The sequence below is a fragment of the Protomyctophum parallelum genome (assembly GCF_964188405.1).
Source record: "Protomyctophum parallelum genome assembly, chromosome: 9".
Taxonomy (NCBI): Eukaryota; Metazoa; Chordata; class Actinopteri; order Myctophiformes; family Myctophidae; genus Protomyctophum; species Protomyctophum parallelum.
Window position 1 is genome coordinate 3,684,388 of NC_139706.1, and position 15,212 is coordinate 3,699,599.

A 15,212-nucleotide genomic window follows, 5' to 3' on the forward strand; every position below is an offset into this window, starting at 1 on the left:
ATTATTGCACAAGTTATAAGTTGATCTGTGTCACTGCGTAGATAGTTTTCCTCATTATACCCATTCAGTTGGCTGTTGGATTTACTCAGCAAATGCAGGTTTAGTTAGACTGGACTTCAATGATCTTTTCCCTCCTTTCAGGGATGATCAGAATATTGTTTTTGCTTTGATGCATTCAGTAGGGCTCTTCTCTCTAGTCTATGTTCTGCAGGTTCAGTTACTCTGCCTCGATTAGTTTCATCACTGGAGATCCATTGTAATGTTGTGACTACCCCCAGGGAGCATGGCTAAATACCCGCATGACTGCCCTTCTGTTCTGTCTTCCAGGACTTACTGACATTCATCCAGTGCAACTACAATGTTTTATTTTGCTGTTTGAACTTTTGTCTCTGAGGAAGAAGCAGAGAAAGACATATAGAAACTGACAGAGTCAGGGAAGAGTGTGTGTGTGTGTGTGTGTGTGTGTGTGTGTGTGTGTGTGTGTGTGTGTTATGTCTGTAAAAAATACAGAGATGAGGAATACCAAATCTGGCAAGCAGGGAACGGTCGCCACCTGGTATTCCTAACGTAACCTCAGTAAACATGCCTAAACCTAACCTTATTCCTAAACATAACCCCAGTAAAACTATGCCAAAACCTAACCTTATTCCTAAACCTAAATGCATTTTTAACCTTATCCTCAAACAAGTACAAGAAGTGTGTGTGTGTGTGTGTGTGTGTGTGTGTGTGTGTGTGTGTGTGTGTGTGTGTGTGTGTGTGTGTGTGTGTGTGTGTGTGTGTGTGTGTGTGACTGTGTGCGTGACTGCGTGCGTGCGTGACTGCGTGATTGCGTGACTGCGTGTGTGTTTTGGGGCGAGCCTTATGGTTACCATGAGGAGATATAGGGAGGAAGGTACGGTAGTCTGACAAGAAAAGAGAGAGAGACAGAAAAGGAGCACAATCCCATAAAAAAATGCATTCATCTCATAAACTGGGCTCCTGTTTTTTACTAATTGAAACTTAAATTTCATTAAATATGACAATACTCTATAAACAAACAACGGCAGTTAATACTCTTGATGTACAATTTTTAGCCTCCGATTTATTTTCTACGTTATTCATATTTTGTGTTGCTGCGTTCGAGAGAAAGCAATCTCCATTCATGATCCATTCTGTCATTTTGGCTGTATGTTGTGAAAGAGAGAGCTGGGGGAGGGGAGGGAAACGGGAGGGGGGCAGGCGTTATGAGGAGAGGGGAGATAAAACAGAGAAGGGGGAGGGACATATTTCTCCCTCTGTGTTACCTTATGAGCCTTATGAGCCATGCTGTCTATCAGGCACCAAAGATATGTCTGATCCAAGCTTGAAAAAGTGCTTTGTTATTTTACACTTGATTTATTTCATGAAGCCCAGATTCTCTTGTTGCAAAGGCAGATTGCAGGTTTCTTTCCCCTCGAGTGCAGTGCACTTATCCAGAATAATATCCACTAAGAAATTAATGAAAATGAGCTGGTAGCTGGTAGTTCCTGAGATTAACTCTGCACCAAGTAAGGAACAAGCACTTATTATAGTCATCAACTTTGTATTTATTTTGTATCCCCATTAGCTACTACCTTAAAGCTACTCTTCCTGGGGCCCACAAACTGTCTGCAAGAGCAAAGTGTGTACTGTGTACATCACTGTGGTTCTCAACCTGTGGGTCAGGACCCCCAGGCTATAAGTACCTCAAATTTGTATTTAAGTACAGTACTTGAGTATATGTACTTAGCTATTTAGTATTTTCCTCCACTGCTGACTTGAGAACAAGAGAGGGCAGGAGATGACTGGGGGCCTGTAAATTATCACCAACAGTGATGCTGCTATATATATATAAGCTGACAACTAAACTTTGAGTTTGAACATATTAGGACCAACTGTCATCTACATAAACCAGATTAAACAATTTACAGCCTTGAGGAAGTTGAGACATGGATTAGGCCTATGCAAAAGGTGGCACAGCCACTTTAGGGTTAGGATTGGGGTGCATGCTAGAAATTTGTATGACCATACTGACCTGACGAAGATCTACTAAGATCGAAACGTTGTTGTTTATTCAGGTGTGCGGGCCCTACCTCCTTCCAGTTTCGATGATTTAGCTCATTAGTTTCCGTTTGACATTTGCCTTCAGATATTGGTTAGATGCCATTTTAGGTCAAACTAGACTCACATTTTAGATCAAACCTTTCACCTCACCTCACCTCCTCTCCTGCATGACTGTACCCAAGGTGTTAAATTGAAGGAGGGAAAGTTATTTTTAGCACACTCTTTTCTGTCACTCTGTATCAGTTATTTTTAGCACACTCTTTTCTGTCACTCTGTATCGGAGAGAAGTAAATTGTTCTGAGGCCAAGCTAGAATGGGTGGTACATGATTCATGAATGGGAAATGTATTTTTAGTACGGCCGCGAGGTTCTGACACAGAAACATACACGTTAAAAAAAATATATACTTCAACTCTTAACGAGCTTACACTTAAGACGGAGGGTGGAGGTTGGAGGTGAGATTTATTGCAGATGAATTGATTACAGTATGGAGCTGGGATTGAGTGAATGGACAGAGAAGTGACTGACAGTATGATAACAGAATGATAACAGAATGATGACAGTATGAGGAGGAGACAGTGGAGGAGCTTTGGCGTGGGCCCCCTGGGGACGGACCAGAGCCTCGGTTCGGATCCTGCCTGGCGGAGGCAGGGGGGGCTCTTGAGCCTGCCCCCCTGGGGCCGACCTGGTGGAGCCTGCTGCTGGGCGGTCGTCGGGGAGGTGGCGGGTACCTGAACGGAAGCACAGATGAGCGAAGGGAAGTGAGGACCGTTTATAAAGGGGTGCGGACAAGGTAACGCAGATCTGATTGGAGCAGACGGATGATGGAGCATTACAGCTCTAAGTTGAACTATCGTTAACAACTAAAACTTCAACTCTTAACGAGCTTACACTTAAGACGGAGGGTGGAGGTTGGAGGTGAGATTTATTGCAGATGAATTGATTACAGTATGGAGCTGGGATTGAGTGAATGGACAGAGAAGTGACTGACAGTATGATAACAGAATGATAACAGAATGATGACAGTATGAGGAGGAGACAGTGGAGGAGCTTTGGCGTGGGCCCCCTGGGGACGGACCAGAGCCTCGGTTCGGATCCTGCCTGGCGGAGGCAGGGGGGGCTCTTGAGCCTGCCCCCCAAAAGGAATTAAATAGTGCGCGCCTGGGGGAATGGTGCAAACGTCTGGAGGAAGGAGTAAATTAAGGTTTACCTGGAAGGGACTATACAAACGATGTTGGAGAGATTCCCTCGACGAGCCGGGGCCTTTAGCGAGAAGGGATCCGTGGGAGAGTGAGGAAGGCCCCGCGCCATTGGAGCCTCACGACGGCTGGTGCCGCCGACATGGGAGCCTTCGCGGAAGGGGCTTGTGGGAGAATGGTTAGTAGGTATGGTTGGTAGGCGAACAGCCCGATGGTTAGCGAGCCTCTGGATGGTTGGCCGGAAATCGTTTGCCGGCGGAGTCTGTTTGGGATGAGAGTAAGGTTGGTTAGCATGGCATGAATGAAACGTGAATGGAATGATTGTTTAGCAGGCGTCCTCTCGACAGAGGGCAGTGAGTGAGAATTTGATTAGCAGGCGTCCTCTCGACAGAGGGCAGTGAGTGAGAATTTGATTCGCCTGGCGGGACAGGGCGACTCCCGACGGAGGAGGCCTGCGTGGCCGGAGGACGGGTCGACCGTCGTTTTGGAGGAAGTGAGTGGGTGTCCTGGAGAGGGAGAACATGTTTAGAAGAGGGCAGAGGAGGAGGTACCCGCCACCCGACACATCCACCAGTCAATGTAGGTACCGCGCTGGAAGACACCATGGACTTCTGGGCATCGAGCACGGAGGCGGAGGAAGGTCTGACGTAGGAGGAGAAGGCGGAGGACGACCAGTGGCCCGAGGCTTGCAGGATCAGGACGGAGACGCCGCTGGCAGCAGCGGTGGTGGCGGCTCCGATTCTCAGGGAGTGGCTGGAGTATAGCGGTCAGGAGGGAGACCACATCTTAGGAGCAGCGAGCGGAGATGGGAGGCTAACTCTCTACGACGACCTCAGACGAGCCCTCCAACGACGACTCCGGTCATCTCGGTCCTTCGTACATCTGGCCAGCTCCTTTGTGCTTCCGCACCGGTATCTTTCTTTAGTGCGTCTGCCTAGGAAGGTGTGGGACGTCCTCTCGATCGACGCCCAGCGTTGGTTCCCGCGGTGCGGCCTTGGCCGGGAGTTCTCGATGGCGGTGGCAGTGACCAGCTAGTCTCCTCACTGCTATCTTCTCTGTTATACTTGGTAATGGCCCGTACGGATGCTCGTTGGTGATGTGCTCATCCTGGTTGATGTCAAGTACCACGGAGACATCCTGGTGCAGCACCCGTCCAGGGATTTCCGTGGGGCGGAAGTGTCCGGCATTCACGGCGGAGGAGGAGGACGGTCTCCGCAGTAGCAGGGAAGAAACTGGTCTTAACGTGGAGGGGGAGGAGCACGGAGGAGAGGTACCTGACCACGGTGCCGGACTAGTAGACGCCATGGATCTCTGGGCATCGAACGAAAACTGGGCGTCGTGATGTTTGACGAACGCGGCAGACCCGAGGGGAAAGGTTTGACGAACATAGGTTCTTGGGCTATGGCTGACGCAGTGGACGTGGAACCGAAATTATTAATAGTGATATGGCCGACTGCGGGAAACTATTCCGCTTGGAATTCCCCCCCAAAACTGAAGTGGGAGCGTAGCACGGTGGCCTGAGCTCTCCGAGCAACGGAGGCTGTGAATAGGTTATGGCTTAATCCATTTAGGCCTAAGGCGGATTCTAAAAACGCCTCTGAATCCTGACCTAAGGTTTCTGAAAAACTTCAAATATTTATAAAGCAGCATCGAAATTTTACATTTGAATACTGTACGTACTGTATGGGTTCCCGGCCTGAGGGGGTAAGATACCGATAGGGGTTCCCGCCCGGAAATGGTTGAGGTGAGTGGTTTGAGACGTTGAGTGGGTGGTTACCTATGAGTTTAGACGTTGCGGCGCAGTTGAGACGTTGCGGTGCGTGGCTGTCGAGCTTAGCTGGTGCAGTGCATGGCTGCCAGAGAGTTTAGCTGTTGCAGTGCGTGGCTGCCGACTGAGTTTAGCTGTTGCAGTGCATGGCTGCCGACTGAGTTTAGCTGTCGCGGTGCGTGGCTGCCGGCTGGGTTTGGCTGCTGCAGTGCGTGGCTGCTGATGGGATTAGGCTGCGGTGGATGGCTGACGAGTTCAGCTCGGTGGGGGTCCGTGTTGAGGCCTAGCCGGGAACCTGGCCTTCCAGGCATGCGTGAACGGTGCTCGTTTCCCTGATGATCGCCGAGCAGGTAGCTGGACAGGAGGGGCACAAGCATGGAGTTAGTATGGTCGGACCGACGTGGCAGTTGGAGAGAGAGTAGAATATTAAGACTTAATTGACGGGAGAAACAATGCAGTTGACGGGTGAGTAACAGAGAAAATCTTAATTAGGTACGGCTCGGTGAGCACGGTCTCGCCATCGAGAAGGTCGACATAGGCGGACCTGAATCCTGAGAGAAGACAGACTATGCGCCCACTGCGCGTGAATGAAGTGGAAAGCGAGCTACGCTTTCTAACCATGTGTTGAACCGAGACATCAGAGACACGTACTTCCCACGGATTACAACTGGAGATTGAGAACGTGACCCGTGGCGAAAACTCCCATATCTGCTGGGCGAGGTACGACAATGTGCAAACGCGGCAGCAGATTTGAGATTTGCTGTGAAAGGAGAGGAATACCAGATGGAACACGGCCGCCCTGAAGACAAGCCATTTGTATGTTTGCACTATACCTGCGTCGAGTTAGCGTGACTGACGCGTTCTGTGAAACGTGACGAGTCCTAAATGAACGATTTAGGGGGACAGCGGGAAGCCGATCCGCGCACTTGAGCCGATTCCTGAGCAAACGCAATGTGATAATCACACCCGTGAGAAATGAGGGGCGCTGGTGAAAAGGGGGCTAGCTCAAGTTAACTAGGTGGTGAAAGTCAAGTGAACGAGCGGTGCCGGCATGAACATTAAATGCCGTGAATGATAGGAACAGAGTGGCGTAAAGAGGGACAATATGGCAAGCATTTCCCCTTCATTGACAATGTAATAATGGAGCGTTCTTGAGGGTCTAACGTCGATCAGGGGGTTAGACATGGAATGAAAACCCGGGAATAAACCACAGCAAAATGTGACTTATTGAGCTGATAGTGCATGGGAGCTCCGATCTGTGAAGCTCACGGCTTGTAGATCAGCTATTTGAACGTGTTCACACTGACACACGCACGCCTCTCTTTTCTCTCTTCTTCTCCTCTTTTTACTTTGTTTCTTTTCCTCCTCCTTTCTCTTTCTCCCTTTCTCTCTTCTCTCTTTTTCTTTTTCCTACGATTACGCTCAACATCTCATCACGATCCACATGATTGAAGCATGAATCTGGAGCACTAGTAGATTGCCAGGGCATGAATGAATGGGGCACCGAGTTGCCATGTTGGAGGAGACAAGCGCCAGGTCCGCGAAAACAAGTCACGAAAACTAACTTGAATCATTATGAAAACGATCCGACAGCGTCGATAATTTACCAACATGTAACACTGAGGGTGCTTCGAATGAACCGTGGGTTTAAACAACGGCGTCCACCCGGCAAGTGATTAAATAAAACAAGCCTGAGACGCTTATAATGAGCGGACGTGGCAACCTGACGGCACCGGACATGCTCAGAGTAGTCTAGGAGTCTAAGATACGATAGTGGTGACGCTAGTGTAGCGCCGGCCGCAGCTAGAAGAAAATGCAGGCTTTAGACTCTCTTTATAAGGATAGATGACGAGGAGTTTATCATTGGAACGCCACCGGTCGCTCCGTTTATTATTATTCCATCCAGCAGCTCATCACAGCCAACACTGGCGCATCACAACACTGCGTCATCAAAGCACGCCAGCCTTCAGGCAAAAGCAAACGATCCTCGAGCCTATGTTGACTCTCGTGGCAACAATGGAATGCGGAAGTGCTCGTTCTATCTCGGGGGAAAGTTCCGCCAAGGAACAAAAAGTTTGGAACTAGACAAAGCGTGTCGCCACTCTACACTGTGGACGAACTAAAACGCCGTGTATGATTTTAGACCTGCAGCCTGATCTATGCTACGTTCACAGGATGACCAGTAGCTTACTGCCGTGAAAGCAACGTTTAATGCATGATCGCCCAGACGCCACCTGAAGCAGTGCGAGACTGGTGGCATGAGGCATTAGCAGCAGTATACACTATACAGCATAGGCAGCCTTGTAACGGCAACGCACGACATACAAAGCACTGAGCAGCAGCAAGCAAGCAGGGTAAAAAGTGGCTAGTGCGGAGGCAGCATCGGAACGGAATCGACATTAGGCTGTTAGCAGTTACGTTTGTTTTGAAGGTTGAACCATTCAGGTGGATAAATAGCAGTGACGAGCAATTAGAATGATACTGTATCTGATGGAGGCATGCAGGGCCTGGGACGCTGGCGAAACACCCGACGGTGTGTCCTGGGATGAAAGCTGCGGCCGTGGAGGAGTTTGTTGACTCTTGAACTTGGATGGAATTGACGAATGAAGAAGGTGAGCTGTGAGCTCTCGAACGTGTCTGTGTGCTACCTGAACGGAAGCACAGATGAGCGAAGGGAAGTGAGGACCGTTTATAAAGGGGTGCGGACAAGGTAACGCAGATCTGATTGGAGCAGACGGATGATGGAGCATTACAGCTCTAAGTTGAACTATCGTTAACAACTAAAACTTCTAAAAAAGGAAAAAAAGGGAGGGGGACAGATGCACAGGTTGCAGTTAATGATACTCGTGTCATTCTTGTTTTCCAATAAAAAACGTAAGCGTTTCAAGCTTGCAGATCTGCTACCTTTGATGATTTCGTGTAACAAGTAGAGCGTTAATTTATGAATAAACAAAGTGAAAATATGGAGATAGTGGCTATATATTGCGACTTGCGCCACTTATACCCTTTATCCCTAAAAGGTAAGTGGCGCAAGTCGCAATATATAGCCATTATATTGGCTATATATATTTGCCATTTTTACTATTTTGAAAAACCTTATGAAATAGTTCAAATAGCGGATCTACAAGCTCACAACGTGTCGATGTAGATCAGCTAATTGAACTATTTTAAAATGTTTTTTTCAAAATAGAAAAAAATGGCAAATAAGTTTAAGGATAAAGGGTACGAGCTGGAGCAAGATAGGGCCCAAGATTGTGTTTGAATATGTAAAAGTCTGTGTACATACTGTAACTGTGTATATTAGTGTATCTCTAATTTAATGTGTGTGTTTCACAGGGTGTTGGGCGCAATGGCCAATGCCTCTCCAGACCTGGACAACGCGGAAGCCCAGCGCCAGTTAAACAACAACAACCGACCCATCAGTTCAGGGCTCTGGGAGACAGAGTGCACGAGTTCCAAGCTGTTTGAGTGCTCCCGTATCAAGGCCCTTGCAGGTCAGTCAGGCACGCACGCACGCACGCACGCACGCACGCACGCACGCACGCACGCAAGCACGCACGCACGCACACACACACACACACACACACACACACACACACACACACTCATGCAGACAGATACACACACACCCTGCCACGTGGTGTAAAAGTTAAATATATATTATTTTGTCAATTGTAACTTTATACTCATTTATATTTTTCATTTCATTCATGCCTTGTAAATTGTAATGAATAGTTTTGCAACATTACAATTTACATCATAGACATTTGGCTAGATGGCTCAAGGCGGAGTATATGACGTAGTTCACCCAGCGGCCATCTTACTGAGGTGCTACAGTACAGTATGTTCAATGGCAGCTCAAACAAAAATAGCCTACTCATAAATTGCTCAAATCTTGACTGATTTACAAACGGGTTGGTTTATTGTCTCCACCAGGCCGAAGGCATGGGGACAGAGTATGTTTTGCACTCCGTCCGTCCGTGTGTCCGTCCGTGTGTCCATCCGTCCATCTGTGAACAGCTAATCTCCAGCTCCGTTAACCCGGTCAATGCCAAATTTTGCACACACACTCCCTGGATACCAACGATGAACCTCTGCCCCACGGCCTGTTATAGCGCCACCAGGAGGCTGACTTTTGAAAAACAACATTACCCCTCCAGATTCTGTCCAAAAATCCCGCAAATCGTTACACACTATCTCTATAGTCATGTGATATTTCACATTCCATCCTAATTGGCTAACATTGGCTTTCAAAGTTTGCAGGATTGGCCCTTTTGAAACAAAAAGCCTCAAATCATGAACGCAGTGTGCAATTGACATGAAATAGACTTTCCTACTAGGCTGAGGAATATATCCCAGCCATTTCACATTGGCCTGTTATAGCGCCACCAACAGGTGGATTTTTGCTAAACACATTTTTGGAACAAGATGCCTCAAATCATCCAATTCAAAAGAACAAATGGCACCCTTTTCACATTGGCCTATTATAGCGCCACCAGGAGGCCACAACCTGCCCTAGCCTGGCCTTTTTCTAGTTACAAATGTTATCAACGTGGCTATGTGGCAGCATAGGATGCTTATCTGCTTAATGTTATTTTTTATATGAACATCATATAAAAGCATAACCAAACCGTTTGAAAATTTGTTGAAAATTGAGCAAGTTATGGTTATTTAAAAAGTACATGCCCCATAGACACAATGTTATGCTGCACCCCAGTAAGATGGCCGCCACGTAGCGACGTCGCTCTCTGTTGGCCAGCAGCGCGGGTGAGCCATCTAGCCTTTCTTATATACAGTATATCTATGGGGGACATTGTCAGGGCTGGGAATCAAACCTGGGACCTTCTGCTTCCCATCATGGGCTCTCTATGGCCGACCCACAAGAACGATGTGATACATTATGATTCAGACATAACCAATGGGTTTGACCCCCTGGGATGATTTATCACAGCATTGGTGGTTTGTCTTGATGTCTCTTCCAGAGGAGAGAGATGCTGTGCAGAAGAAAACCTTCACCAAGTGGGTCAACTCCCACCTGGCCCGGGTGTCCTGTCGCATCGCTGACCTCTACAATGACCTGAAAGATGGCTATATGCTCACCAGGCTGCTGGAGGTGCTGAGTGGAGAACTACTGGTGGGTCCTATGGGCATAGCAGCGGGTGTGGTTTTCTGGTTCCACTGAAAAATTGGCCACTCATAGAGATTTACAAAAATATTTATATATATATATTTTTTTAAAGCCTAGAATCAAGCCATCCGGATCCTGGTCAATAATGACAATAAAACCTTTGATTCTTTGAAAACAAGAAAAATAAAACTGCTAAACAAAGGATATTTATTAAATGTAGTACCGGTATCATATCATTAAAGGTTTTATGGTCACGATTCACCAGGATCCTGGATGGCTTGATTCTAGGCTGAAAATAAACTGATATCAATATTAGTGTAAATCTCTATGGGAAAAGATTATTGGAGATTTTTCAGTGGAACCATAAAACCACGCCCACTGCTATGCCCTATAAAGCGCGCGCACACACACACACACACACACACACACACACACACACACACACACACACACACACACACACACACACACTCTTCATTCACAATGTTTCCATTTGTAACTCAGAGTGTACAATGTTTGGTTAACAACGCATTGTGAGCTCGTAGATGGACACTTTTTTCTTTTTTGAAAATGTTCATTTTAAAAAAAATAGTTTATTTTAGTAAATGAACAATTATCCATTATTTAGACCTGGCGTAACCAACTGTATATACGTTGTGATACCTTTCCATCTGGGAGCTACCTGTCTCCCATTAGTTGTTGCATACATGTACTGTAGCAACATACAGTAATTATTTTCGAATACGAATGTGAAGGTTTTCAGAAAACGTAGGTTTTAGAAGCCGTTTTTAGAATCAGCCTCGGGTCTAAATGGGTTAAATAATGGATTTGTTCGATTAACTGTTGCACTCCTAACGTTTTGGTTATGACTCCGCCTCGTAGCCAAGGCCTACACGGGGCCGCATGCGGATCCACTGTCTGGAGAACGTGGACAAGGCCCTTCAGTTCCTCAAGGAGCAGAGAGTCCACCTGGAGAATGTAGGTTCTCATGACATCGTTGACGGGAACCACCGCCTCACGCTGGGTCTCATCTGGACCATCATCCTACGCTTCCAGGTAAATGTCATGCGCGCAGGCACACACCCTTACATGCACACTTTTATGCATGCAAGCACAGACTGAGACACGCATGCATGCGCGCACGCACGCACGCAGATTACGTGATTATATTTCATCGAGCGGCTGTGGCTCAGGAGGTAGAGCAGGTCGTCCAATGATCCACATGTCGAAGTGTCCTTGGGCAAGACACTGAACCCTACATTGCCTCCAATGAGTTGGTCGGTGTGAGCCTGCCACCATTGTTGTGTGAAACTGAATGTGGGAAGTTTTTTTCTTCTTCTTTTTGATGCAGTTGTGAACAATAGCCAAGTAATACATAGCCATTGGCCAATCAAATGGTTCACTGCAGCTGTCAGTGTAACTGTAAGGGGTGGTCAGGACTCAGGAGATGTCTGTGAACTCTGCGTTTAAAGGCTTGAAGACCATTGTCTTCAATTCACTATATTATTATTTCAGAACATTATAAAATCACTTCTCATAATATGAGACCATATTATGGTCAGACTTAGGGCTTTTTCGTCTCAGACTTTACCCGCAGCGCGTCCCGCAATTCAGCCGCTGCCCGAAAACTACGAATATAGGAGCTTTCTCTGTCCCTTAATGGTGTTTTCGTCCAGCGTCACCTGCTATCTTTTTTGCCGACACCGGTATTTGCGCCTAGAGGTGTGGTCATAGGCGTGTTGGCACGCTTTCCCCTAAATTGCTATTTTGGTCACACACATTTGGGGAAGCGACAGTGGAGTTTAAAACCACCCGTAACTTATACCCGTAAGGTGCCAAATTCGTTTGGTAGAGCGACGCGGGCTGCACCTTAGTGTTCATATTTGCATTTACAACATCATTCATTTGGGGAGGCTGTAAAAGTTACCGCATCATCATTGTGCGACATCGGCAGTTGGCAGATAAAGCATGAATGTCACTGAGGGCCCAGCAGACACACACACACACACACACACACACACACACACAGTAAACCTCACACATCTGGCAATCTCTACTACTCTACATACATTTCCTTCTCAAATATAATTGTACTTTTTTAAATATTTCGCACGCACGCACACACACGCACGCACGCACACACGCACGCACGCACGCACGCACACATCAAGGTCTACTCAGAGTTCATACAGAATCTAGGACTGCCAAGTACACCAACCAGCCTAATGTACTTTATCACACTCCAATGGCACAGTGGTCTGTCTTGGCACGAAATGCTTGTTTAGCATTATTTCAGCTGCTTCAGTAGCATTCATGGTGAAAGGTCATTTTTATAGTTGTTGTCCCTTGGGAGTCAGTACTGTCATGCTAAGGAATATAGGCAGGTACCTGCTGCGACTAAGCACTGCTATTAATTACTGTATTAGCTCAAGCTGTGTTGGAGCTGTGAGTCCGCTATGCGCCTCTGGTCTACACGGAAGTCAACTTTCTAGAATGCTATGTTGATACAATACAATACTATGTAGTATATGATAGACAGCTCAGCCTAGGCTGGCTTGGTTAGTAATGTGGTAATGTGTAAAGTGCTAGTTTTAATCTTGGCCAGAGTCCTCGTAAATTTAGCATGGGCTGAAAAGCATAGGCTACAGAAGACTCTGTGTGTACTGTGAATAGTAGATGGATAATGGAACAGGAGAACGTATAGCATAGAGACTTGGGATATTGTGTGATGGTGATTGAGGCAGAGAGGCAGAGAGGCAGAGGCAGGCAGGCAGGGTTGTAATTCTGACCAAGACCTGCTCTACCATCCTCTTTTGGAAACTGAAGTGGATAGTATATCATTTAGCATGTTTTATGTTGTGTGGCCCTGGTTTTTCCCTAATGGGACTTATCGAGGGTAGCTACTGGGACGTAAGTCGGGACTTGATCACTCCTGGCTGGGTCACCTGAGTGAGGGGTATGATGTTGCGAGACCCGAAACCCCGATGACCTTGGGATACATCACTGAGGATACGTCCCAGGTGCATCCATTTATGTATGTATTTTGTTATAGTTCTTCTATTTATAGTGACTCATAGGAATAGACTAAGTGACAACCAGGAATAGTCTGGTGACCACCGGAGAGACGGGTGGCAGCCGGAAATTAGACGGCACCCGGGAGCAGTATGGGTTGGCGCCCCAGCCTGTGTCTTCCGTGAGGAAGAAGCCCAACAAACCCACGGTGAGGCCTTTAGGAGGGCCATGCAAGCCTCAAGCGGAGCCTGCGGCACCACCAAGGGCAAGGTGGAGCCTGCGGAACCATGGGGCTTGAGAATCCACCATTCATGAATAAAGTGCCTGGTGCTGGGAGTCTGGTGCAACGCACAGGGGCCTGACCTGGTGAGAGCAGGAGTGGACCTGGTGAGACGTAGGAGGGGCCCAGACAGGTGTCAACCCACAGAGCCTAGTCCTTCCATGTGCCAGAATGGTACCTCCCAGTCCCGGCAGAGTAGTTCAGGAGGAACGGATTGTGTGGCCCTGGTTTTTCCCTAATGGGACTTATCGAGGGTAGCTACTGGGACGTAAGTCGGGACTGGCTGGGTCACCTGAGTGAGGGGTATGATGTTGCGAGACCCGAAACCCCGATGACCTTGGGATACATCACTGAGGATACGTCCCAGGTGCATCCATTTATGTATGTATTTTGTTATATTATATGTTGTGGGGGCGGTGGCTTGGGAGGTTGAGTGGCCACTTGGGAACCTGAAAATTCCCAGTTCGATCCCGGGCTCCCCCAGAGCTAGTGTCGAAGTGTCCTTGAGCAAGATGCTGAACCCCTAATTGCTCCCGATGAGCAGGTTGGTGCCTTGCACCATTTATGTGCTAGAAAAACTCTAGCCATTGTCCATTCACCTGCCGGACACTTTGCATCATACTCAGAAGTTATTTGTTGTGGTTCATTCATGTGGACATTGTAGCAGCAGTAATAACAATAATAATAAACATACTACATTAAGGGTTATCAGAATAGCATTATTAAGAATAGTTTTTGCTGCTTGAAGACATGTGTGCAAGGTTCTTACTCCAATGTTATAATTAGCATTTCCCAAGCTTATTTTTTATTTATCCTGCCTTGTTCGCTCATAAGTCTAATTTTCCGGGGGAAGTAGCTCTTTGTGCTTATCTTTTCCTTCCTGCCACATCCCATCTCCTCCATTTGTTTTCCTCCCTCCCTCGTTCTCTCCCCATCCCTCGTTTTCTCTTGTTTTCTTCGTCTCTCTCTCTCTTGTTCTCTTTCTCCCTCCCTTTCTTGTTCTTGTTCTTGTTCTTTCTTGCTCCCTCTCTCATTCTTTCTTTCCCTCCCTCTATTGTTCTCTCGCTCCCTCCCTCCCCTCTTGTTCTCACTTTCTCCTCCCCTCTCTCGTTCTCTTTCTCCCTCCCTCCCTCCGTTGTTCTCTCCCTCCCTCCCTTTGTTATGAAAGTGAGTTTTCTTTGCCCAGTCAGCAGCTAGGGCCTAGCTACTGCAGACGCCAAGGGACAGAGAGAAAAGAGGGAAAGGGGGGGGGAAACACATAGACACACATGAAGAGGTGACACTGCTGTATAGAGTGCACAAATAATAAACCACAGCTGTTATTATTTGCCATGAGACTTCACCTCATAGTGTGGAGTACGTGCATTTTTATTGTGCTGCAGAGAGAGAGAGAGAGAGAGAGAGAGAGAGAGAGAGAACCGTTTACAATATGAATAGTACAATACAATATGAATAGTTTGACTCTAGAATGTTATACATCCATTTTGGATTATTAGTTTTTTCTTCTTGTAGGCCTATAGCTAAGTAAGTAAGTAAATAGTGCATTTATATATAAAATGTTAAATGTTGCATTTATATACAGTATAGAGCTTTTATCCAAACGCTTCACATAGACACAAATTCAAACACCATTTTGTGGAGGAAACCATGCAGGACACCAAACTGCTCATCAGGAGTAATTAGAGGTTCGTTCAGAGTCTTGCTCAAGGACACTTCGACACTAACTCCCGGGGGTGCCCAGGATCGAATTGGGAACCTCACGGTT

General features: G+C 47.1%; 1 protein-coding gene across 1 annotated transcript in view; it reads left to right on the top strand.

Annotated features, from left to right (window-relative positions):
* The window catches only part of sptbn4b (spectrin, beta, non-erythrocytic 4b), a 126,534-nt gene that overhangs the window by 9,380 nt on the left and 101,942 nt on the right, over positions 1-15,212 (top strand). The window contains 3 exon segments of the mRNA XM_083774003.1: positions 8,364-8,521; positions 10,010-10,161; positions 11,038-11,211. Coding sequence (XP_083630129.1) covers positions 8,377-8,521; positions 10,010-10,161; positions 11,038-11,211 — 471 coding nt within the window. The 5' untranslated portion in view covers positions 8,364-8,376.